General features: G+C 40.4%; 1 protein-coding gene across 2 annotated transcripts; it reads right to left on the minus strand.

The window, feature by feature from the left end:
* Positions 1-3778: 3778 nt before the first annotated feature.
* rnpc3 (RNA-binding region (RNP1, RRM) containing 3) lies at positions 3779-24233 on the minus strand. Of its 2 annotated transcripts, none has more exons than XM_069667419.1 (16): positions 24187-24233; positions 23489-23645; positions 23356-23403; positions 23143-23252; positions 22703-22792; positions 20145-20256; positions 19435-19503; positions 17931-18073; positions 17576-17701; positions 17074-17222; positions 11171-11338; positions 9755-9849; positions 9534-9592; positions 7845-7977; positions 4191-4264; positions 3779-4049 (listed from the first exon to the last, which is right to left on the minus strand). In XM_069667419.1, exons 2-15 carry the CDS (start codon positions 23639-23641, stop codon positions 4199-4201), a joined length of 1521 nt encoding a protein of 506 aa, XP_069523520.1. In that variant the 5' UTR covers positions 23642-23645; positions 24187-24233; the 3' UTR covers positions 3779-4049; positions 4191-4198. The 2 variants fall into 2 exon arrangements, with proteins under 2 accessions (XP_069523520.1, XP_069523521.1); XM_069667420.1 differs by having other exon boundaries at positions 3791-3811.
* Positions 24234-25765: the final 1532 nt, after the last annotated feature.

Below are 25765 nucleotides of genomic sequence, written 5' to 3' on the forward strand. Positions count from 1 at the left end.
TTGCTTTCTGGAGATCTCGACTTTCGACGTTTTCTCGTGATAACAGGATCATTTTGTGTCGATGTAGAAAACAGAGCAACAGGCTGCTGACTGAGCTCACAGAGCGGGACATGCTGCCACGCCCACACTCATGAGGTTCTGTTTGTTTGGTGCTTCTGCAGCTCTGGAGATACGAGTTATGATCATCTGACGTTACAGTAATCTCGAGAAAACAACCAACGGAGTCAATAAAATGTATGAATGCATGTCCTCTTGGGGCTTCCGTAGTTGAGGAACTGACAGTCTCGTAACGTTTGGATTCAAACTGAAGTAACCTCGGTGGCATGAAGTCTGGTGATTGGATGTTTCCTGGGAGTCGTCCTCACCAGAGTCTCGTCTCCTCACAGGTTTGAGCTCTGACTGTTAATCAAACAATCAGACACATTCAGTTGTAACTTTGTTCTGATAATGAGTTTCATGTATGTGACTCCTCCGGGGGGATTAGCTCTCCCAGCTGAGTCCTCGCCGCTGCTCTGGCTCTTTAAGAGCTCCCTCAAAGAGAAGAACTTCTTCCACCGACTCTAATTCAAAAAGTGTTAAATTCCCTGATGTGATCTCTGATTGAAGTCTCGGTCTCTGATTTGACACGCCAATGTTCTGCCGACACACCTACACAAAGCAGCACAGGCTCACAGTTACTGTGCCTGGAGTTGCACGGGAACATATTGGCTGGTTTACAATAACATGCATTAAAATTCAGTTTCAGTAGCAACAGAACAACAACAGAAGTTTGCACCACAGCCTTGACAACAGCACACAGAGGCCCACAGGTAGATTCAGACATCAGCGTTGACATCGGAGGTGTCATGAGATGCTTCTGGCCTGGAGCTGTTCCCGGTGCCTTCAGTGCTCCTGAAATGTTCTTCAACAGTTTGAAAAGACTTCCAGAAAACATTGCACTCAATGTGTGCAAGTTTTATGCAGCAAAAACAGTGAAAGTGAAGCTTGACTCACACAGAGCGAGCAGAAGACGAGGCCACGTGCTCCCTCTGCAGCCTGCACACCTGCTGGAGCCCAGAATAAGAAACACATCATCAGGATATTACGTCTGAGTCTCTGCAGGATTAAACAGAGCAAAGGCACAACATACATCTTTATCTGTGTCCACTTACAAAAGGTTAAGTTTCATATTGCTCAAATGTTAGCTGATAAATGTCCCGCTAACGCTCAATATTCCCACAGCGGGGGGCACATTTGTCATCGTTGAGATGGCGGGCCGAGTCGGGCACAGATGGGAACTCCTCCCTCACGCTGGCATTGACGTACGAGCTGCAGGATGAACCAGATGAGCACACGGAGATTGATAACTCCTGGATGGTAACCAGAGAGCGGCTCGACTCCACTTAATGAACGACGACTGATTTGATGGAAAAGTTACAGAAAAGTCTTCTTTCACAAACCTGAATCAGCTGATTTATCACGGCATTGAAGCTGAAAGGGTTAAAGGGTTTCTCTCTTCTGTTCAGTCAGAAGTTGCACATGATTTGCTTTTGGTTCTTAAAACACAAAGTAAGCACAGATAAACGTAGAGCTGTGGGGACTTCCCTCCTGCAGGATATCACAATCACAGCCCATTAACCTGACGCTGTTGCATCTGCAGATCGTACCCCTGTTAAACAAACCTGTGGCACTTACCTTCACTTGGATGAGACTGTCACACATTACACATCCTTGATTCACAACTTGAAGGTGATACTGTGAGCGTGTGAGGAGAGGGACGGATATCTGTGGGAGGTTAAGGAAACTGTTGGTGGTTAAATAAATTCAATTACAGGGTTTTTCTGCACTTCAAAAGGCCTTTTCAAAATGAAGCCGACTCTCTTTTAAACCGCTTTCCCCCTCCTTCAGATGTGAGCAGGAACACGTGTAACAACCACAGCTACATGACAGCAGCTGAGATGATTTTCCTGGTTAGCCACAGAGCGTCGGAGCCCTCTGAGTTATTTAACAGCCTGTGGTATAAAAGCTGATTCCTGTGTTTCAAGGCAGTAATATCCAGTGCAGAGCCTTTACTCTTTTACAATTACTTTTAGACTATGAGAAGCAAAGTTAGCTGAAGCTACATGCAGAAAGCACTTTTAAACGACTATAAATAAGAACTAAAGATCAAAGTGAGATATGATGAGTAAGAAAAAAAGTCCCTGCGTGTTCGTTTAAAGCAGCCGTGTGTCGACTGTAGAGGCATCTATGGTTTTCAGATCGCATGTCCCCTCACATGTCTGCCTGCGAACGTCTTAAAGAGGAAACAGCAAAAGGCCCTCTCTAGAGTCAGTGTTTAGTTTGTCCACTCTGGGCTACTGTAAAAAACAAGGCTGTGCAACATGGTGGACTGCGGACAGGTAGACCTGGTCCCTGCGTACATTTGAAGAGCTCATTCTAAGGTAAAAAAAAACGACGACTCTTATTTCCAGGTGATTATACACATACATTATATTCCATTTCTGCTAACAGATCACCCCAAACCTCACACACCCTTCTGGTCAGAAGTTAGTTTGGTTTTGGTGTCATGGGACCCCGGGGCTAAAAACAGCAAAAATGTAAATGGAGTTTGGTCAAACCTACAAAAAAGATAATGTGTTAAAGAGAAGCTAACGTACAGAAGTTATCTCGAGATAATGAGTCGAGATCTCCAGAAAACAATTGAAATCACTCGTTATTACAGGAAACAGAGGAAATAAATTGTATGGATGTCCGCTTAGGGCCGTACTGTTTCATGCATAATAACCCAGAATAAACAGATCAAATCAGCAGTTTTCCTATTGCAGCCTCAAATGTTCTTTTAATTTGGCACCACAGCAATAAAAGACGAGAGCAATGGATGAACTGACCAACCGCGGGATTGCTAAGCAACCAGGAAGATGGAAATCTGAGACCCAAAATGTGATGCTGCACGTATAGGACGCGTTTTTATGGCGTTCTTTTGTGTCCTTTTTTAGCCTCATGTTTTAACTTCATGACAGCAGCGAGTACATAAGAACGTTATTGAACTTAAAAATGAATTCCTGTTTTTGGTTCCGTTTGTGAGGAAACTGTCTCTTTAGCACGTTCCACCGCTCCCATCCTCGGTGAACACAGCAGTGTAAAGTTTGTCTGAGTCTGAGAAGAGACGGACCTTTTTAAGCTCGACCTCAGACATGAGAAGATGTGATGTTGTTCCAGCAAGGACATGACGCATTATAAACATTTTCTCTCACATCGGCCATCAAACAACCAACGCGGTGTGAATTTAAATCAAACACCACATGTGGCCACCTCTTCACAGCAGCAATTTAATGTTCCTCCCTCTTTAGATGTCTCAAAGATCAGACTGAGCTGTGATTGACACGCACCCATGCTCCCCTGCAGGATTTCTTACTCCAAAACAATTAGATTTTCATAACTTCAGTTATGACGGCTGCTGGAGGGAGACGCTCACCCTCCGAGGTTTACTCTCTGTAATCACACAGACGGGGCAGCCGGGGATTGTAAAGGTAAGCTAACTCGCTCTCTGCAATTTCCCTCAGACTGCTCGCTGTGTTTGCCGTCTCTTCAGGTTTTCAGCAGCGGTGTTGACAGCCCACCATCTGCTGCAGAGCCGATCCAGACCTCACACACCTTCCTACAGTCTGGATTCACTCGCCTGTCAGGACTTCAGGTGTGATGGTTTGACTGACGTGTACCCACAGATGTGATATATGTTTGAGGCTGTGGTGGAAGAAAACATGACAAAAGGATTTTAATAAAAATAGTTTTATTTAGTATTAAAGGAAGAAGACGATCTGACACCCGACACCTGAAAGTCAGTCAAACAAGGAGAGGTTGTAAATGAAAGGACACGTTCACAGAGTCTACAGAGAACATGAGATTAGTTACAGAAACAAGCATTTTAAATGTAGACTACAACACAGGTCGCTTTGTTCTGATGCGCTAAAATAACTACAAATAAACTGCCCACATTCTCCCAAAGGATATTCCACAATAAGGATACAAATGGTTCTGCTGGGCCACAAAATCAAGCCTCTGCACCTCGACTACATAGAGTGTAAACACAAGTGTAAAGGAAAGCACTGTTACAAGGATAATCAGGCCTGCTCTGTACAGAAAGAACTGAACACAAAACGCATTTGGTTTAGTAGTTTTCTTCTGCAGATCACCTGATGTTTCTAACTCACCTGTTGAGTTATCGTTGTTTCGCTCCTCTCTTGGTGTCTGTGTTCTCTTTCGGTCGAGCAGATCTGGCAAATTGCTGTGAGTTCAAAGTTAAGGTCTGTGTGCAGCAAATACTTATCATTTGACAGGTAACAGGTTTACTCTCACTCATTAAGAATTACTGCATGCAAAAATGTTTACCTTCTTGTCTACCTTGCCAGACTCCACTGACAAAAACAGTAATTTAACCTCACAGAGGTTAACAGTTGTCTTCTGCTGCCTCAATCGGTTCGTTTTTTGTGTTGCTGTGTTTTCCACAAATATATGTTGGTTCTGAACAAACTATTTAAAACACCAAAATCACACAATAACAAAGAAAAACATACGGTTTGTGGCAGTGTGAGACAAACAACTACTGCCAGGTAAAATCAGTGTTTTTCTGAATGGAGTCTGGTGTGTCTGCAGAGAGCGATGTAACGTCTGTGTGTGGTTAAAACAATCATCTTCCTCTGTAACAAAAAGGTCTATCTCTGTAGGGATCCTTTCTGTCATGTTGTCACACACTTAGAAGAACAATCTGAGCCTGTCAGTGGAAACAACAAGAACTTTTAGTGGACGACCTTTGACCCATCAAGGATTATGTTGCAGCCATTACAGCCTGTTTCACTGCTGCAGGATGAACACATCTACTGGATCCTTAAAATATGTAAAAATGAATAATAAATAAATAAATGAATAAATGAATAAATAGGGCCCAGGTTTAAAAATACTAAAGATATAATACACACACACACACACACACACACACACACACACACACACACACACTGCTACCCCCCAAAGATCTATTGAAGTGTAGGAAACATGTTCACAAACTGAAAATGCACATCAGATGTATATGCTTATACGACCCTTCTCCTTCTGACACTCGCCTCCTCAAATGAATTCAGTTTAAGGAACAGATCTCGGCTGTTTGCTCATAAATGCCAGAAGACTTCTGCTAATGAAACTGGACCCTTTAAGAGGAGCGTGGTGTCTGGGTTTCCTGAGGACGGCTAACTCAGTGAACACTGAGGCTGCACGGATCGATGAATTGTTCACCACTGTGAACGGTTAAATAAAAAGAGGAGGAGCCAGAAATGCGGTGGGTTAGTAAAGAAGCGTTTCGTGCAGGTTTTCCCTCCAGCTCTCTAATTTTAGCATCAGGCTGTTTGAGGATTCTCTGGGATGGATCAAACTGCAGTCTCAGGCTGGCACTGAAAAAATCATTACAGTGAATCTAAACTGGGAGCGGCTGTCCTCTGCCTGTCACTGCTGAAAGAGACATCTGTACCAGGATGAACCTTACTCCAGTTTCTGATGCTCAAACCCTAAAACACTGTCCAAGTGCACCAGTTCAATTTCAACCTTTACATCAACATGCATCAGACAACTCTGCCAGGTAGATACTATTTAAACATCTTAAAGAAATAATCATTGTGTATTCTTATATCAAGGTCACGTACAGAACAATGACGATAGTGTGCAAAGATTGTGCAAAAACAACAAATGTACAAATAATGAAAAATACAACTCTAGCAGTCTTTAGAGGGAATTTCTTTTGCACTGAGCTGGACAAAGATTCTGACTCCCTGGACTCAGAACAGTCTGCATAACATTTCCACATCTAAATTATAAAGTTCCTTCAAAAGATGTAAGGCTCTTAAGTTTAAGTTCATGTTACCAAGAAAAGCAAACACCTAATGTGTCTGTGCTCTCTGCTACTCTTTGTTGTTATTTAACCGTAACAGGAGTTCTTTTTTGGTCAGGTCTCTCTGGGAAAGGGGATACAAATCTCAAGGGACCTTCTGGTTAAATAACAGCTTCATAAAATAAATAAAATATAATAAAATAAGGTCCTTATCCGCTGCACGTCACTAATCTATTTATAGTTATAGTCCTGAGGATTTCCAAGAAATGAAAACTCAGTTTGATGCTAATTGTGTGTGACACTTCTCCTGCCATTCCAAACTGGAGACGATTCTCTCAGGCTGCACGGTGGTGCAGTGGTTAGCTCTGTCGCCTCACAGCTAGAAGGTTCCTGGTTTGAATCCCGGTTCAGACGTAGCGGGCGTAGAGTCACTGGTGACTCTAAATTGCCTGTTGGTGTGAATGTTAGTGTGAAAGGTTGTGTGTCTCTATAGCCGCTTTCCAACTGGTCAAAAAACCTGCTAACACCCGGCTTATTTTGCTAATCTCCGCCCCCTTTCCGACGCGATACTATCACATGCACAGCTACAAATTCTGCCCGTCTCTGTCCGAGCAGCACTCGAACATAGACAACATAAATTGACTGAATGAGTGACAGACACAATAAAGACCTAACCACCGTCACATCTTCACTGGTTACTAACCCTGTCTGCGGCGCGTTTGTGACGTCAGACGGTGACGCAGCAGAAAAGAGACCGACAGGAGGATACTTCACTGGCAATGGGAAAACAGACAATCAGCATCTATAGGTGGGTCTTCCAGGGTCTGAAAAACCTGCGTCAACACACTAATTTCGGTGGGAAAGGGGCTTATGTGTCAGCCCTGTGACTGACTGGCAACCTGTCCAGGTGTAACCCCGCCTCTCACCCAATGACAGCAGGGATAGGCTCCAGCCCCCCCTCCCTTCTCTATATGGTAGCTGTTATTGCTCGTAGCCTAACAGTAGAGTCTGACATTCCCATGATGGATTCAGACTTTGTGCTTTGTCTACCTGAGCATGAGAGATTTACAGAACATAACACAATATTAGGGCCAATAAATGAAGGTACTTGAGCGTGTGCATCCAACATATAAAGTATAAATATCTAAGAGCCACAGGAAACACTTAAATGTGAAGCTCCAGAAGCAGCTCAGCAGTTGCTTGTAGATCTGCAGCCTGTTCAACGTGCAGGACAGCATCTTAAACTAAATAGCACTGCAGACTTCACTGTTCATTCTGTGAACTCTCAGACTGATACGCTGTCTCACAGCTAATTGGTTGGGGGGTTTACATTAAAACACCATCAAATCAATAACCCTGTTCCTTCAGACAAGTTCAAAAGTTGATGTTCAATTATCGGAGGAGGAACAGGTGGTGGTTCAGGGCTGCCAGGAATTATTCCTCCTCCTCCTGAAGGCAGGGAGGACCGGAGCCAACGACACATCTGTGAGAGGAGGGGTCACAAAATGATTACCCCTCCCCCACCCTTTACCTGCCCCTTTATGTTTGATCAGTGACATTAAATCCATCCTGAGTTCTGGTTTCAATGTTTCTTAATTGGTGATTTGTAAGACAAAGTTGTTTTGCATGATGTGTAAGAGTCATACTTTTTTTTTTAATCTGGCCCTGTGACTTGAAGCAGGAGGCTGATATTTCACCACAAAATGAACCCTGACATCTGCAGTCTCTCTGCGCCTCGGGCTGTTCTGCAGGTAGAAACAGTAATTTCTTATTTTTAAATAAAACTAAAATTCCTCCACTCAGTTGGCAAATAAGCAAACCTCTCATTTAAAAAGCTTTTCAAGCAATCGATACATAAAAAGTGCTGTACCTGCTACATGTACACCTAGCTCTGTGCCGAGCTCCACACATCTGTTCAACACACACTCTGTATTTCCACTCCTTTAAACTCCCCGTCCTCCGTCCTGGTCATTAGATGAAAGGATACGACGACGAGGGGTTTGTCAAACAGAACGTAGCCGTTGGTTTCCCGCAGGGCTTTCTCTGCACTCTGCTCACTGGGGAGTCCTACGAAGGCCTGTCCTTTCATCCGCCCCTCCTTCATTAACACAACGTCAAACCTGAGGAAAAACCAGAGCAGGGACACGTCGTTATCACCAGAGGCTTGAGACGGCGCTCGTTCAACACAAGTGTAGCTATTCAGTGTTAGAGGCTTCTACAACCACAGACAACAGGGATTCGTTTGGTCACAAGAATCTGCAGGTTTTTATTTAATCCAATTTATTCTGCTGATTAGAAAGTAAACTGAAAGAGAAGTGAGGGATCACAGGGACAGTTAGAGACCACAGACAGTTCTCTTTGCTGCCACACAGCCGCTGTGACTATGTTCAGTCTCCTCCTTTATCCTGAAGGGAAACTGATTTTCAACCGGCTGCTTATCATTAAAATGTGTTCATGTGCATTTGACATGTTTTTCTGGTGGACTGTTGCCAGCTCTAGAGGTGCTGTTTGAACTACAGACTGTAAATCTCCTCAGACAGTGGTATTCAGAGAGGGAAGACTCCACAGCGCTCACAAATCAAAACATCCGGTCCAAAGTAAGAATGAAAATGTTTTTATATTTGTGACGCTGGAATCAGACACTTCAGTAAGGATTTACTCGGTACGGAGGAGGACGAGGCCACCACAGCTCCAGTTCTCTGTTTTCTCTCGTCATGTTTCATCGGTTTCTGAAATATTTGCATCTTTCGGCTGCATACACAGACGAGGGACAAAGAGCACCTCTCCTGTGGTGAAATGCCCCTTTGATACAAACAAGTTGAGTGAGGCTGTAATCTATTTCTCAAGTTTAGTTCCTGGCTCAGAAACACTTCATACTAACCGTCTTCCTCATGGTGCGACCCTGACCTTACCTGTATGACTGAGACGTTACATCAACACAAACACAGATTAATGACGGCCGCTGCGCTCTGGATTTGACTGTATTGACATTTAAAATGAGACATCTAAATGATGGTTGGATGTGACAGAGTGCTTCTTAACTTTACTCCCACACAAACCGGGCAGCTTACATCATCGACTTGCAAAAGTTCGGTTTCATCTGCAAAACAACACTGAGGAGTGTGAGGATGTAATCGTAGCGATATCTAATGAAAACCTTTAAGACCCATAGATGCACGAAGTTTGCACAACATAATCCTTTTACAAGCAATTGTGTTGTAATAAAAGCCTGCAGACTTCTGGGTCAAGATAAGACGGCTAAGATCTCATAAAACAGAGACAGGCAGCATGTTTAATCACAAACACAAACTGTAGTAACCCTCAAACTGTTTATAAGCAGGTAACCAGAGGACACACAGTCTCTCCGTCTGAGCTGCATCCTCCTGTTTATCACCTACATCTGTGTTCAGAGTCTGTCCCTCTCCTCAACATAAGCTCAGTTTGATGACTCAGGCGAAATGTTCATTTCAACTTCTGCTGATGCACAAACATAAAGTGTCCCTAATGATCCCTGCGTCAGGTTAGATTCTTATTAATATCACAGCACACAGTCAGCATGAAGTACTAAAAACTCTCAGGGGAGCGGGACAAATTACTGGAGTCAAAAATAGCTCCTGAAGAGAAACATGCAAACTGTGTTGGTATGGAATAAAGTGAAGATCATGTGTGTACACACATGTTCCTCTCTGCCTCTGAGGAAGGGTTGATGTACCGCCCGTAGATGTACTTCAGGTCCTGGAGAGAACAGAGAAATATTATTGATTCTATTGTATGTTTTGTAAAAAAAAAACACCTTTTAATATAATCATATCATATTTTATTGTTTAAGCTTTGAGAAAACTCCAGAATAAGCACACAAACACACAGAAGTGGGTCATGAGCTATAAATGCACCTACCTTCTCCTCCACTTGCTTTGCGATATTCTTCACGTAGAGTCTGCAGGTCGGCTCTCCAGGTTCATAACTCTTAAACACAGACATCCTTTTTATCTCTGTTTGAAAGGGAAAGAAAAACTAGATTTCAAAAACAGCTACAAAGCACCCCGGAGCTGTCTGTTCCTGCATAAAGGGAGATTCAAAGTCAGACTGGACTGAAGAAAGAAAAGATGCTCAGACATTAAAGTGATGATCAAATGTTTGATCCAAACACAGACCAGCCAGTTAAAAGTAAAAGTCTTATAAGCTGCCAAGGTGACGAGAAACAAAATAAATCAGGTTGTTTGAAACTGTGAACGAAGAGGTTTAGAAATGTTCCAATCTCCATAAAAACATTCACATAGACTTGTTCTGATACCAGTACTGGCCTCTGATACAGCCTCAAGCAGCTGAAAAAACAGCAGAAAATGTTGTCCCTATAATTAATACATAATCGTGATTATCATTCTGGCCATGATCGTGCAGCCCTACTTACTCCTATTGGAGGGAGACTTGGTATTGGCCAATACTCAAGTCTAGGTATCGTACTGGGAAGGAAAAACTGGTATCAGACGATCTCTTCTTCCATCTCTGTGCTCCTCTTTTGTTTTATAGAAAACAAGTCAGGAAACAGCTCTCCTCAATTTTGAATTCAGGTGGTGTAGAGATACAAAGATTTAAGAGCAGAAGTAAGATTATGATGATGAAAAATGCAGCTTAAGGTACTCATCAATTATCTTCTGACCCTGTAAATATTTGTGTTAAACGCTGTATAAATATAAATATAAATATCTTCATTAAAAACAACAAACATCTGATTCATAACTGATTTTAGGGAACAGAAACAGGTTGTAAAGACTGACATATTATCATTACCACATATTTCACTCTGGTGATAAACTTTTTAGCAAACGTTCCTTTTTCCACGGGGAAGAGGAGCTTCCTCTGCAGTAGGTACTTTTCTTTTTTGTTCAGCCATGGTGGCTCTCACTGCTCACACTAGCTGCCAATTTTTTCTTATCTGCATCTCAAAGTAAAAATGTCCCCGTCTCCATTTTTTGTTGCTTGTACACAAAACAAGATTTGAGAAAGGCTAGAAGAATGCACTAACGATACAAAACTTTTTCTTGGACGATTTCTGTTCACACTTAACCAACCTGAAACTTTTCCAACTATTTGTCTCTGTTTTGAAAAGTCTGTTGTCTGGTTTGTCACATCTCCACTTTAAGACATTCCTAACGTCCCTGCTTCATGTCCATGTCTTCAGGTTGGGAGTAAATGGAAACATCCAGAGGAAGAAATATGAGAACGACATAGAAACATCTCACAGCATGGCCTCAGCTGTTTCTTTAAGAGACCGGTCTGACCACTGAGCTGCCTAAAAGGCGTCATATTTACCGTCTCTCGACAGCCGTCCTTTCTCCAGCTCCTTCCTGGAGATGATGTCTGAGGTGAGATCGTGCTCGTCGTCACTCTGCTCTTCTTGCTGTTGTGACGCCGGGGCCGTGGGGTAAAGCTTTCCAAAACCCTCTGCCTCCTCCTGACTGAGCTCCCTCTCCTCCACATCTGAAGGGACACACAGCATGTGTAAGAACTATACATAGCATATCTAAATTAATTAACCAAGTTATTACTACATTAATTTTCCCAATAACACTAGCAGGAGCTGGTTTATAATACAAACAGGAAGAAGAACCCTCCTCTCTCTCCAGAACAAATACAGATGGAAGTCTTCAAAGAGTCTAACAGAAGCAGATGGTGAAATAATCACTTCCACGCTGTTTATCCTCCTCAGGAAAACAAACAAACTCAAGATGGAGAGTGGAAGCAAATCCTCCTGGACGCAGTTAGTTTAACATACTGATGGTTAAAATGTCTAACCATAGCATTGGCATTTATTGACTAATTTAATTGTGCATATATATCAGATTTTGTGGGAAAATAATGTTTAAAAGGTATTCTAACCTGGGCCTACATATAAATGACTAATAGGTACTACTACTGTGCACTAAAAGTTCTTGTTTTTTCCACTGACAGGCTCACACTGCTATTCTGTTAGAGGGTGCATCGTCTTCTTAAAACCACCAGACTCCATTGATAAAAACAGCAATTTAAGTTTGCAGAGCACAGGAGCTGCTGGTCTCAAACTGCGAGCACCAGCACTTTGTCTGTGTTATTGTGCGAGTCTGGTTCATTAAATGGTTGGTTTAAATCTCAGAACATATTTGTGACACATTATAACAAAAAGAAACTAACTTGTAGAGTTAGTGAGACCCCAACATCTTCCTGCAAGGTAAAATCACTGTTTTTGTCAACGGAGTCTGGTGGCTTTGGAGAGAGCGATGTAATGACGGTTTCTTAGAGGAATCTTACACTTATTATAAAAACGATCCCTACAGAGAGAAAGCTTTTTGTCAAACACTGTGAACAAAAACAACTTGTGGTGGATGTACTGTGATCAGGTGCAGGATTAAGTTGCAGCAATTGCAGGCTATTTTACAGCTGAAGAAAACCACTAGAGCAATTCCAAAACTTTTTGTACCTATTAGTCATAAAGAACCCAAAATATGTTTAAATAAAAAAGAACTCTGGTTTCAAAACCGCAGCGTCCCCTTGAAGTTTAAATTGGTTGCATGAAAAATTAAAAGACGACGGGGCGTGAGCACATTCAGTCTGAGTCAAATAAAGAACTGTAATCAAATCAGAATCCAGGCCTGTTTGGGAAACACGAGTTTGAAAGGCAGTGGGAAGAACTCTGGCAGACTTTGACAGCGCACACACGCAGGCACACGTACGCACACACACGCACACGCTGTAGATGGAATTACTAAGAGCAGTGAGCCCGTACAAATCCGAGGAGGAAAAAAAAGCTTGTCATCCACATAAGGTGTATGTGTGTGTGCAGCGGAGCGAGAAGTGTTGGGGAGCTTTTCTGATACACTCTCGTAGAGAACTAGATCACTGCTTTCAAAATTATCCTCCCCCTTATCTGTCCCCCACCTCCCCTTTTCATTTAAATGGCTTGTTTATCGGATCACACACCCCCTCCCTCCCCTTCTCCTGCAAAACAAGACTAATCCAAAAAGCCACCTGTCATAGTTTATCTTTCTCTGCCTTTAGGAAATCTTTTGTGTTTGACTTTGAGATCTATTTTACTCCTCAGGAGCTTGCCAGGCAGTGAAGTTGTAGCTGGAGAGAGGGGAGATAAGGCGAACAGGGAACTGCACAGATGACAAGTAACACAGACTCTGCCCCCAATGACATTTCCTCACACAGATAGTAAAAGCTCTTCGCTGAGAGTTTCTGCTGTGATGTACGGCTGTGTAACACTTGGCTCCGACTTCAGCCATAGTAAAGGTTTTAAATTATGTCAATAGGAGCATCAAAGCAGCTTCTGCTACAATGTGATAATAAACATGATGTATAGTAATCATCAAATCCTTACAGGGCCTGTCTGCTCAAAGAAATTGCACGTTTTAAACAGATTCCCCGACTTCTGTGCAGACTGTAGTATTTGTGTTTACTAGCATTAAGTGAAAGGAGCATTATGAGGTTTTAATAAGCCTAATGTGCATTGGCCCTTAGTTCCTTCCCATGATGCATATAGCATCTTTAACATTAGTGTTTTAAAACGGTGCTTATTAAGCTAAACTAAGGAAAACATGAGAATGGGAATGTGAGGGGATCATCAATTTGACAGAAGATCAATCTGTTCGATCTGTTCTCATCTATTAGCATAGCATATATTAGTAATGACCTACAAAAGGCCTATATTTCTAGCTAATAATGCTAACACCTATTAGCATACTAATGACCTACAAAAGGCCTATCTTTCTAGCTAATAATGCTAACATCGATTAGCATACTAATGACCTACAAAAGGCCTATATTTCTAGCTAATAATGCTAACATCGATTAGCATACTAATGACCTACAAAAGGCCTATATTTCTAGCTAATAATGCTAACATCTATTAGCATACTAATGACCTACAGAGGCTTATATTTCTAGCTAATAATGCTTACATCTATTAGCATACTAATGACCTACAGAGGCTTATATTTCAAGCTAATAATGCTAACATCTGTTAGCATACTAATGACCTACAAAATGTCTATATTTCTAGCTAATAATGCTAACATCGATTAGCATGCTAATTACCTACAAAATGCCTATATTTCTAGCTAATAATGCTAACATCGATTAGCATACTAATGACCTACAGAGGCTTATATTTCTAGCTCCATCCACCAGTCAGTTCAGAACTGAAGAAGCCTTTCGGGTCAAAGGTGAAACATCTTCAAGAACTTCAACCAAGTCCAGCTGCCTTTTGGATGAGGCTTAGAAACATTTCAGACATCTTTAAAGCACAATATCAAATGGTTGCTTATTGCAGCCTCTATAATGTTTTTCCTGATTCTGCCTTGTATGTCATTAAAGATATTGGTGGATGATAAAGCAGCGGAAGGACAAATTCAGACATTTTTTAAGCCTCTGACTTAATTTCTGATGCTTAATTGATCAACTGAGATAATAATTACATGACATGGATGACGTCACATGAATGCAGAAATTGTGATTATTGTCAGTTAAGGGAAAACTGCATTTTACTACTAAAATGATTAGTCTAATTAATCTAGTCATTAAATTCCACACATTACCTTCTGTGTGGAGGAAACTCATAAAAACTCAACAATAATCCAATTTTGTGTTACAGAAGAAAGCTATAAGAACGAGGGCTGCACCATGTTGGAAAAAACTTTCATTGTGATAACTTTTTGTTCTGCATTATTTATTGTGATTTCAGTGCGCAGTGTGTCTCCTACGTCCTGTCGGCACACACAACCTCACGCCGTGTGTGCGCTGCACGTGTTGCCGCTCTGTTAACGGTCTGTTTATGTGGCCACAGTGTTAACCAGACAGATGTTCTGACAGATTAATGTCGGAAAACGAGAAACTGTGGAGTTTTACTTTTGCATTGAGCAACAATTAAGTAACAGCTTGATGTGTTTCACTTAATTTGCTTCACAATCGCAGGTCCTGCTTTGCTATCACAATTCTCTAAAATACTGGAAAAAATATTTTATTTAAAATTAGACGGCTTTATCACTAAACACAATACACTGAATGATCAGCAATATGGATTTAGACAAAATAGGACCAATTCGATCGCACTAATGGAATTTGTGGAAGAGATAACAACTGCTATTGAAAAAACAGAATATGCTCTAGGAGTCTTCCTGGATCTAAAAAAAGCATTTTCTACAGTTGACCACGACTTATTAATCATAAAACTTCAAAAATATGGAATAAGAGGAGTAGCACTCAGATGGCTAATCAGTTACCTACACAATAGGAATCAATATGTTCAAGTAAATCAGGTTAAATCACAACTGATGACGGTTAAGTGTGGGGTTCCTCAAGGCTCAGTGTTGGGGCCATTGTTGTTCATATTGTACATCAATAACGTATGTGAAGTCTCAAGTATCCTAAAGACTATTTTATTGGCAGATGACACACCTTTACTTTGCTGTGGGGATGACCTGGAATAACTTCTGGATACAGTCGAAAAGGAACTGAAGGAACTGAAGAGTTGGTTTGACTCTAATAAGCTGACATTAAATCTTAGCAAGACTAAATTTATAATATTTGGACATCGATCAATTAATTCAAGCAAGAAACTGATGATTAATGAGGTACACATTGAAAGAGTGTCTGAAATAAAATTTCTTGGAATAATAATAGACAGCAAAAGTTTTAAAGTCAATGGCAATATTATATAGAGTGAAAGATCTTTTAAATCAACGATCACTTTATACTTTGTACTGCTCCTTTATACTACCATACATTAGCTGCTGTGTGGAAGTGTGGGGGAACACCTACAAAACAAACACGGACCCAATTTTCATCCTTCAAAAAAGAGCCATAAGAATCATTAATAAATCAAATTATAGAGAACCAACCGCTCTTCATCAAACTAAATACACTGAAATTTAAGGACCTGGTTGATTTCAAAACGATTCAAATCATGTACAAGGTAAAAAATCAACAGGTACCAAACTGTATCCAGAGGTTTTTTCAACTGAGGGAAACTAAACACAATCTAAGAGGAACATATATTTAACAAGTAGTTAGAACCAATGCTAAACTTCATTGTGTTACAACAAACATATTCTAACATATTGAACAGATGCAGAACAGACGAACAAAAGGCTAAACTGGACTTATATCACTACTGTGTATCTCGTGTAATTAATATTATTTGGCTGTTACTTTTTTTGTCTGGTTAGCTGTAGGTATCTGTATTCTGTAGTGTTATTTTGAATGCTTCGGCCAGGACAGAAGTGATTTAGTTGATAGAAAAAAGGGGTAGGACTAAATACGTTTTTTTCACTTCCTCCTGCACCCTGTTCGAACAGACTTTAGTTATAGATTGAGACTCTTTAGAAAGAATGTGGTTATTGCGATTTGCCTTATTTGCCTGAATGTTATTTTTCTTTCTTTATGTTTTCATTTTAAACATGTTCGAAATAAATAGTTAAATAAAAAATAAATGTGTGTGTGACTGTTGCACATGTGCACATCGCAATTGCTATTATCAAACAACATGTCGTGCAGCCCAAATAAGAACTGTGAATTTATCAGACTTTATGAAGCAGCCAACGCACAGCTTATTAACGGACATGCTCTAAAATAATACATTTTAATTTTTATCTAACAAAAAAATTTGTTCAGAGCAAATATCAAACTGAGGTATGAAAGTTGTCGGCTGAAACTTGAAAAGTTGTTTTGGATATAACGTACGGGACTTTTGTTTTTGTCTTGTTTTTTGCTAAAATGTTCAAAACTATTGTTTGTTTTTTAGATGAAACATTTTGAACTTGTGTTTTTGTAAAAGAGAATCCTCATAAAGAAAGGGTTGGCTATTAGTACATTATATATAAAAAGAGGAGGTATAATAAGTCATGTCTTTACTGTCAATATTCTTGTTTACCTTCTAATGTATTGCCTCATTGTAGCTTATTTTTTGTGTGTATATTTAAAAAAATTTGGAATACTGAGTCAGATTAACTTCTACTACTAAAAAGTCCATAACCAGAACAATCTAGTAATTTACAAAATTCAAGCTCAAACGCCAAATATTTGCTAATTAAAATGTGTACGGTTTAAACTCCTCCTCTCTTTTATACGACTGTAAAGTGCACGATGTTACGATGGACACAATCTCAAAGTATTGAAAATAATCATGAAGCAGCAAGAGGTGAATTTATCAGGTGAAAAGAGAGAAGCAGAGCTCTCACCTCTGCCTTCATCATCATCATCAGGCTGACCTGGCACACTTCCTTCCACTATGGCCGCCACCTCAGGAACCGAAATGTGGAATTCAATTTTCTTTGGGCCGGCGGGGTGGGGCTGCTCGAACACATCGGAGGGCTGCAGCACCGGAGCACTGAGGACAGAGCACACAATCACTGCAGCCTCTATAAACCCGACACTGAGCGGCTTAAGGGCTGGATATTCTGTTCTGGTCAGCCACGGATATTTCCCAGTCCACAAGCTCGCAGCCAGGAGACACTCAGGTGTGTGTGTGTTTATAGATTACAGAGTTTGTGGGCTGTCATTAAGGGAGCGTGTGCATGTGTGGAGCTGAGACAAAGAGTCTCTGAGCCACACCAGGCTGTGTTTATGAGGAAGACTTATCGTCTGGAGGTTTTTCCTCTTCCTTTTTTAGCTGCCTGTGATTACTGTCTGGAGATGAGCTGTGCGTGAGGACTGTGACATGCATGAGTGCCTCGGCTGTACCTCTGAGAGTCTGGTTTGGGAGCATAGAGTAGATCCTTGATCTTGGGTTTCTTTCTCTTTGAGGCTGTTTTTGGTCTCAGGGGTCTCTTGCACGCTTGGTTGACCAGACCCATCAGACGAACAATCCTGAAATAAAGCAAGCACAGGGAATAAGGGGGAGAATGTCTGCCTCGGACACAAGGACTGGATTTTAAAGACACTTCCTTTAAAGCCACTTGTGTCTGTGCAAACATTAGAACGTCTGAATGATACAGTAAATCACTGGTTTGCAAAAGACAAAATAAAAATCAATATTCTGTCTCGTGAAAATCTTTATGCAAACATGAGCTAACGAGAGTTGTTATCTGCTCCTCACCTCTCCTTGTCTTCATCGTCTCCACTCTCATACTCTGATTCTTCTTCGCTGGACAGCTCCATCTCCTCCTCAGGTAGAGGGGGGTAGTCAGGAGGGAAGGGAGGGGGCATGGGGATGGGTGGTGCAGGAGGCAGGAACTCAAACTGCAGGAAACAACACGGCTTTGATGAGGAAAGCCTCTGGGTTTTAAATGATGAGTTCCCGGGCTCGGTTTCTGTTAACGTGTCAAAACTCAGTTTGATAGGTTAACAAGGTGGTTATTTTAAGCATCAAACTATGGTCGGTGAAATGTTTATGATCAAAGTGGGGGTGGCTGATGTTGTCTTTCTACTAAATTACAACATTTAAGACTTATGCAAATTGTTCTATCATTACCTACACCAACAATAAAAGATGGCTGCCATAAGTAGTACAGTTTATGGGGCCGTAAAGTAAATTTAATCTGGTATTTATTTATTTTTAATTTGGCCTTTTTATGCCTTTATGGAGAGAAGAAAGTGGATAGAGTCAGAGACAGGGGAATAGAGAGAGTGGGCAACGGGTCGATAATAGCAGTGGTTCTCAACTGGTGGGGCGGGACCCAAAGTAGGCCCACTGCTATAATGCAAAAAGGCTGTTAACTGAATGATCTGTAAAGGGAATATTTTCCTCTTATGCACTGCTGGTAAATTTGCTTGACTATTATACTGGTAATACTACTGTACTGGTTATACTACTGTATTAAACTGCACCACTTTCAGAAATGTGGGTCCCCCTTCGTCATTAAGGAGGTTGCGGTGGGTCCTGAGGCTTGCCCAGTTGAGAACCACTGCACTACGGTTAAGAGGGATGTATTTATTTCGTCTGCCATAATCAACCTTCCCACACAGAAACACAAGCCTGTCTACTGTCTGCCTTCAGCACTCGGGGCTTTCAGTCTACTCTCTGTCATAATGATCACACATGTGCTTCTGTGACTTCTGTATTTAGACCTGGAAGAAATATCTGCACTAACTGATTTGCGTAAAGGAAACGGTTGTAGCTACATTTTTAGTGGCACAGAGGAGGTAGGTCTTTGAGGTAATGAAGCACAAACTCAGGGTGTTAGAAATCAATAAGCTGATGATTGTTGAGGGAGCTGCTTAACCTCGATAGACGACTTCCTTCCTCGTACATGACCTGATTGTCAAACACATTTAAACACAAGCGTCTTTATAAGAACTAACAGGTATGAATCATTTTTGAATTGCACCAATCTTGTGATTAAGAACTTTACAGACTCGACACAAACAGAAGTTTCTTCACTCTTTTCAAAGCCACCAGACTCCTTAGAAAAAATACAGTAATTTTACCTTGCAGAGAACACGACTTGCTGGTCTAGCTGCCTTGATTGGTTTGTTTTTGTATTTTTGTGCAATAAAAATGTTGTGTTGGTTCTGAACGAACCATAAAATAACCTCATGCATCAGAAGAACCCTTAAAAAATCCAATGACCTAAACCTATACGGGTCAACGTAAGGCTTACCATGGGGGGTCTGGCCGTGACTGGGCCAAACGGACACGGTAAATTCATCTTGTTCATCAGATGTAATACCTGTGTAAATGAAGACACGAGTATTAGAACAGAGATTGTTGTATCTAAAGATTCAAAGCAGAAGCTGTGTGGGAGCAGGCCGTATAGATAAACTGCTCACACAGGCAGCCTGTAACGCAGGCTCCATATGTAAAACAGATTGCAAGGCTTCTGCATTTTCATATAAAATACAAGGATCAAGGTGAGATTGAGGCTGAAGTGAGAAAGCAGCAGCAGTGAGGCTGAGCATGAAGGCAGCCTCTCTGCGACGCACCAGCACCACCAAGACGCCAACGCTGGAAGTAGCAGCGGTGAGAATGCAGGCAGCACCGCACAGCTCCCAGGGAAATGTTAAACCCATAACTCATGCCTCCCACTTATGGTTTATTATTAATACTTGCTCCCCAAATTGAAATTTAAAAGGCAAATGTTTGCTGTTTGATCTTTAAGAGGTTGGATGCAGTTCAAAAACCTCAGGGACACTTATTCCAGAATCATATTTCCATTTTACAGTATGGATCTGAGGGCGAGAAATGCTGGAACATTTGCATTTCTGATCAGAAAAGGATGTGGAAATACAGGGCAGTGTGAAGTTATACAAATAAAACATGCAGGTTATTGTAGGATAAATAAATTACATAAAAGAGGCTGTATTTACTCACTTGAACATAAAACTTTGGCACACTGATGAGGGCGTGTGTTATATTTGTCAGGATGCCATTAGAGGGAGGAGGGTATAAATATTTCAATGTGGGATTGGATTGAAATTTCAGCCTGTGGGAGAGAGAAGGAGACGGAGAGGAAAAGACTGAATTACTTAAAAGGAAACTCTGCAGCCGAGACTTGCTGCCTTAAATACGACATCACCTTCACTCAGCAACTCAAACAAAAGAGACATGTGCTTATGTTGTATTAGCTGGGGAGGTTTTTCTTTAGGTCACACACACTCAGCCAACACAATGTGAGGTCCAGTTTTTAAGGGGACTTTGGGAGCAGTTGATAAAAAACATTCATCAGCCTGAACTCGTCATGACATCAGAGAAAAGACTAAATATACTCAGGTGTAATGAACAGACTACAAGTGGAGGAGCAGTCATTGAACCTACATGACAAAGAACATCAGATGGACCAGTCTTACTGGTAAGATAAAGAACATTAAAAACTTAGTGTTGCTTTTTAAAGCGTTTAAAAGGTCTAAATTATCTGGAGATAAAAAGTTGATAATTTTGTTACTCAGAAAAATAAAACTATTTCTCAAATAACAAGATAGACGGGATAATAAAGTCTAAAGTTGGGTCTGGTTCATTTTGTCACACCTGATTTCAGTTATATATAATAATTTATTTAATGTTTAGTTGTATATGGACAAGTATGAAGCAAATAAACCAATGCCACACTCTACAGCATTTATAGCTTTGGCGAATTTGCAATGCTGTCCCTAGATGGGCTTTAAAATTCATAAAACTGACAACACACAAGAGACAGCACAAAACAAACTCAACAACAATAAAACAGATATAACAATACAGTAACAATATAGTTAGACGGATGCATTGATCAATAATAATCAATGCTCTCAGATCTGAAAATGTCAGATTAAATTAGATCCTATAGTTGTCAGTATCACATAAATGTTGGCATGGCCGTCATCTCTCAGCTAAACAGATGTAATAAAATAAAGACACTTTTGTTTCCTCGTGAATATCTCGTTATTTTGACAGATCTCACGAAAACGAAAAAAAATACTTTCTCTCAAGATAACAGAATTATAAAATAATTGCAGCAGGGCCGTTCCAGGCGTTCATGCTTTAAGTGTAATACGTTCAGAACAGCCTTAATTATCCTTTTGATAAGTGTGTAACAAAGCTTAAAAGAACACACACTTCAGGTAAAAAATAACATGCTCTATATAATGTTGTAATAAACCAGATAAAAGCTTAAAAAAACTTTTTTTACCTGTAATTTCATTTTCAATGTTTGTTTTAGTTTCAGTTGTAGTACACTTACAGTCACATTGATGATTGTTTTTATAATGTGTCTTCAGCATTTTTTTGTGAATAAACTTCTGATTGATTCAGCTAAAAAAATTAAAATATTCCATAAATTTTATCTTTTAACTGAGAATTAGCAACTTTAAAAATGCAGTTTTACAGTTAGAACAATACTGAGGAAGCTGCAGCTTAATGTTGCTGTTTGGCGTTAGCTTGTTAAACAGGAACTGTATCAGAATTATGCACGACTTCCTCTAGTGCATTGGATGCCTTATGACCCCCAGGTCATTTTTGATTTGATTCTTCACATATTACAATCAGTGTATTATCTACAGTCCTGTTTGTGTTCATTAACAAATTCTTAATTATTTTTTCAGGAACTTTTTCTTTTTCAATCAATTTCGTGATCTAAAAATACACAGACCATTTTTTTCCTATGCTCTAAATACTGTAGGTTGTTAACACTAAAACTGAAATGGAAGCTCTTTCTAGTTCTATTGCTAGTCTGCTTTGTGCCTCACGGCCTCAACAGGTGGGTGGATATATTAAGTGTTCCTGCAGTTTGATGAAGTTTTGCCACAAAGTGCTTCATATCAGGAAGTGGAGAGGACTACTGGCAGGACAGACTGTCAGTATTGGAAAGAGAGGTATCAGAAACCACCTGGTCCCACCAACTGGCAGCACAGACGGTCTGTCAGCGCTAAACAGAGACCGACCGTCTAATTGGACACAAGACAGCTGACAGCACCTGACTACTGCTCTCAGATTCTTATCCAGGTTTACTGTCAGCCTCCAGACAGCCTCTACACACCTTAAGGGACAACACTCTGACCAGGTGTGGGGAGCGTGTGTCACACATGAATGTTTAACTGTATAACTTATCACTTGTGCACACTGCCTCACAGGTGGGATCAGAACGAACACCACAACATCGACTCCAAAAACGTGGAAATTGTAGGTGAATGTATCAGGTTGTGTATTTAATATCTTGTCTTTGTACTGTGTTTAATGTAATACATATCAAAACGTGTTCGCAAATTAGGAAAATATTAATTTAGACATTTTAGAATTGAACATGGTATCTGAAGTAAAATACATTAGAGAGTGACATTAATCAACCATCCGTGTTTAACTGAGCCAGAAACTTCACAAAGTAATCGGTCGCTCTGGCAGCCAACATACTGTATAAAACACTATAACAATCTGCAGGACACACATTCAACACTCACCCGAGGTTCGGAGCAATGCCGGTCTCTATGAGAGGAATATTTGGCTGCTTGGTCTCCTGTTTCTTCTGCTCTGCTACAACTTTTTTACCACTGTGGAAAAAAGTAAATATGTCACAAAAATGATAAGTCAGTTAACCTGTTTGCTCCTCCTATTGTGAATCTGGTCCACCATACTTGTGTTGTTAGTTTTTGTTAACATAAAAATGAAATCCCTGCGTGCATAAATCATTTGCAGTTTGCAGGGATTAAAACATGTGACACAAAGTCTAGATCGATGTGACAGATGAAGTAACTTTTTCACACTTTATGCAGATGAACATTGTTTCTTCTGTTGTAGCTACAATTTAGCTGCTACTGGTTGCTACTTAGGCTGAGTTGTTTAGATTTAATTGCAGAAAAAACAACATCCACTTTAATTTCATGGCTCCTACATGACTTACCTGCCTGACACTGGTGGATCCTTCAATACTGTCACATGGTCCTGGCCTTTTGCAAACTCTGCCACAAGTGTACGATCAAGAACCTCCAACTGATGGAGCCTGCTGAGAGCCTAAAAGAGATGAGATTAGGGGTTAATTAGATTCAGAAAACATTACTTTTATCTTTAAATTTATGCAAGCAAGGCTTTAAAAGAACAATTATAAACAACCCACTTTTGTTGCTGACTTCTCACTTTTAAAGCTCGCAAAGGCTGCATGTTTCTGTGGAGATAGAAAAAAGCTTGTTCAGACTGGACAGCAGCTCAATTAAAAGAGGCTCATAAGGTGACAGTGAGCCACAATTTACCAAACGTCCTGTGTTAGAGAAGACCCGGACTGAATCGGCACCAAAATACTTTAAGAGGTCCTGCTTCTCGTCCTGGCTGAGCTCAGCTGGTAAATGGCGGATAAGCAGCGTTTTACTGCCATTTGTTTGGACCTGGTCCTCATTCTTGTTCATCTTCCTGCAGAATAGGAGGTAGAGAGACGAACAGGTAAGACAGCAGACGAGACAGAACAAGTCAGCGACATACACTGAGGTGGATCCTCGGCGTTGGCACAAGTTGAACTGACACCTAACATATTATAAAAAGATTGAATCACATACAGCAAGCATGCAAGAACTACAATAATTGCACGCTGTGTGTTCCTTTAAATGAATGAGCACAACAACATCTCTGCAAATGTTATAAGAAATTTAAACCCAAAGAGATACAGAATATAATGAGTCATGCTATATCAGATATGTACGTTTTATTAAGGGCAGCGTTAAACCGCCATAACTTCAAATAAAGAACCGTAATCGCACTCTACTTTGCTAGCGTCATTAGCTCAGTGCTATCGCTGAATGAAGCTAACGTGCAGCAAATTGACATGTTGACTTTTTCTTTTCACTTTTCTGTTGCTAACACTAAATTATCTTCAAGACATGAAATCTATAACTTGTATAAACACAAATAATAAAGCAAACAATATAAAGCTTAAGTAATATAATTGCTATCATACCTGCCTACAGCAACCAGTAAACATATCCACTTCCGCCCCTGTCTTCTTCTACGGCATTTTCGGGTGGATGAGCAATAGCAATCCGCATTGGCGTCACCTGCTGGATTGGAGTATGTGGCGGAATTGTTCTACCTAGCACTCGGTAACAGATTTTGGTTGTGGTCAACCAGAAATCTACATATTAAAATTGCACTATTACCGAAGAAAAAAATGAGAGTGATTAAAAAGTTAAAATATGGGCAAGTAAATTATGTAATTCATTGTCAGGTCAGTTTTTTTGGTGCATCTTTTGATGCTATGTTATCTAACAAACCTAGGTGGGGCACCATGGGGAGGGGGGAATGACAGGAAGATTTTAAAGGCTTCTGACAGAAGTTAAAAATAATACTTGAAATATAAATAATGAAGTCAGTATTATTATTAGAAAATTTTACTGACAAAGTAATATTAAAACTGATCTTTGTTACATTTTTGTGTTTAGGTAACTGTAAACATCCAGATGGCCTTGGTAGTACCCAACCTCCCCCGTCTTCTAACATGAATTGGTTCAGTCCAACCGTTAATTCAGGCGCGAACAGTAACGGTACAAGCTAGCAGCGAATTGGGATTGAGGAAAAAGACAGGAGAGAAAAGAGAGAGCTTCCATATGTCGCTAAATATGTCTTAAATAAAGGTGGGTGCTGTCTGTCAGTGGTGAAAATTAAGATATAAACTTAGTTCTTTGTAAAATAGGCTACTTTCTTTATCCCCTAACACACATAAAAACAGAAAAAACCCTCAGTGTTTACATTTCACTCCTAATTTAGCAGACATTTAATTATTTCAGACAAACTAGCAAGCTAGCTAGCTTTATACATTCAATGATTGGTATTCATTTTTCTCCCTTCCCCTTCCTGGTGCAAGGCCCAGCAGATACAGCTTCAGCCCAAAGACTGTATATACAGTCATTGCTTCAGCCTCAGCCCAGTCTCCCCCTCACCTCACCCCTCGGAATCGGCCCTGTTCATCCCACATGAACAAGGAGGTGAGCACAATTGTGTTGAATGACATGAAGTTTGCATAATTGCAGGGGGACTATGGGAATTTCTTTTTGTATTAATATGAGAAAAAAAAAACATGAATACACCTAATTATTTGTCCACATGATTAGCAGCCCATATGTAACAAACTTAGTGTATAGTGTGTACTGGATGCTCAGGCCTTTTCATTTTCTTTTATGGTTTCCTTTTTCCCTTTCCACTATTACAGCTGCTTATTTACCAGTTGGTATGTGTTATAAGTTAAAAAATCAGCTCCTTATTGTATTATCTTTTTTGTTACATTTCTCTGTAGATGATATAGTTATTTGTTATATGAATGTAGAGTTATTAATGTAAGAAGAATTATCCAGTCATTCATTTTGCTTAAGATTGCCTTTCTCACACCTCACACTTGGAGTTCTAGTAGTTGTATTACTAATTTGAATACAGCTGCAGTGCTGCACTACCTGACCTTTTAAATATCACTTCTATCATAATATTTTACTTTGACATTGGCATTTGCCACTTGTTAGACGCAGGAATGTCTTGGAATTGCGAGT

The sequence above is a fragment of the Semicossyphus pulcher genome, unplaced genomic scaffold (assembly GCF_022749685.1).
Source record: "Semicossyphus pulcher isolate SPU_LCO1_2020_fin unplaced genomic scaffold, fSemPul1.0.p SCAF_18, whole genome shotgun sequence".
In the NCBI taxonomy this organism is placed as follows: Eukaryota; Metazoa; Chordata; class Actinopteri; order Labriformes; family Labridae; genus Semicossyphus; species Semicossyphus pulcher.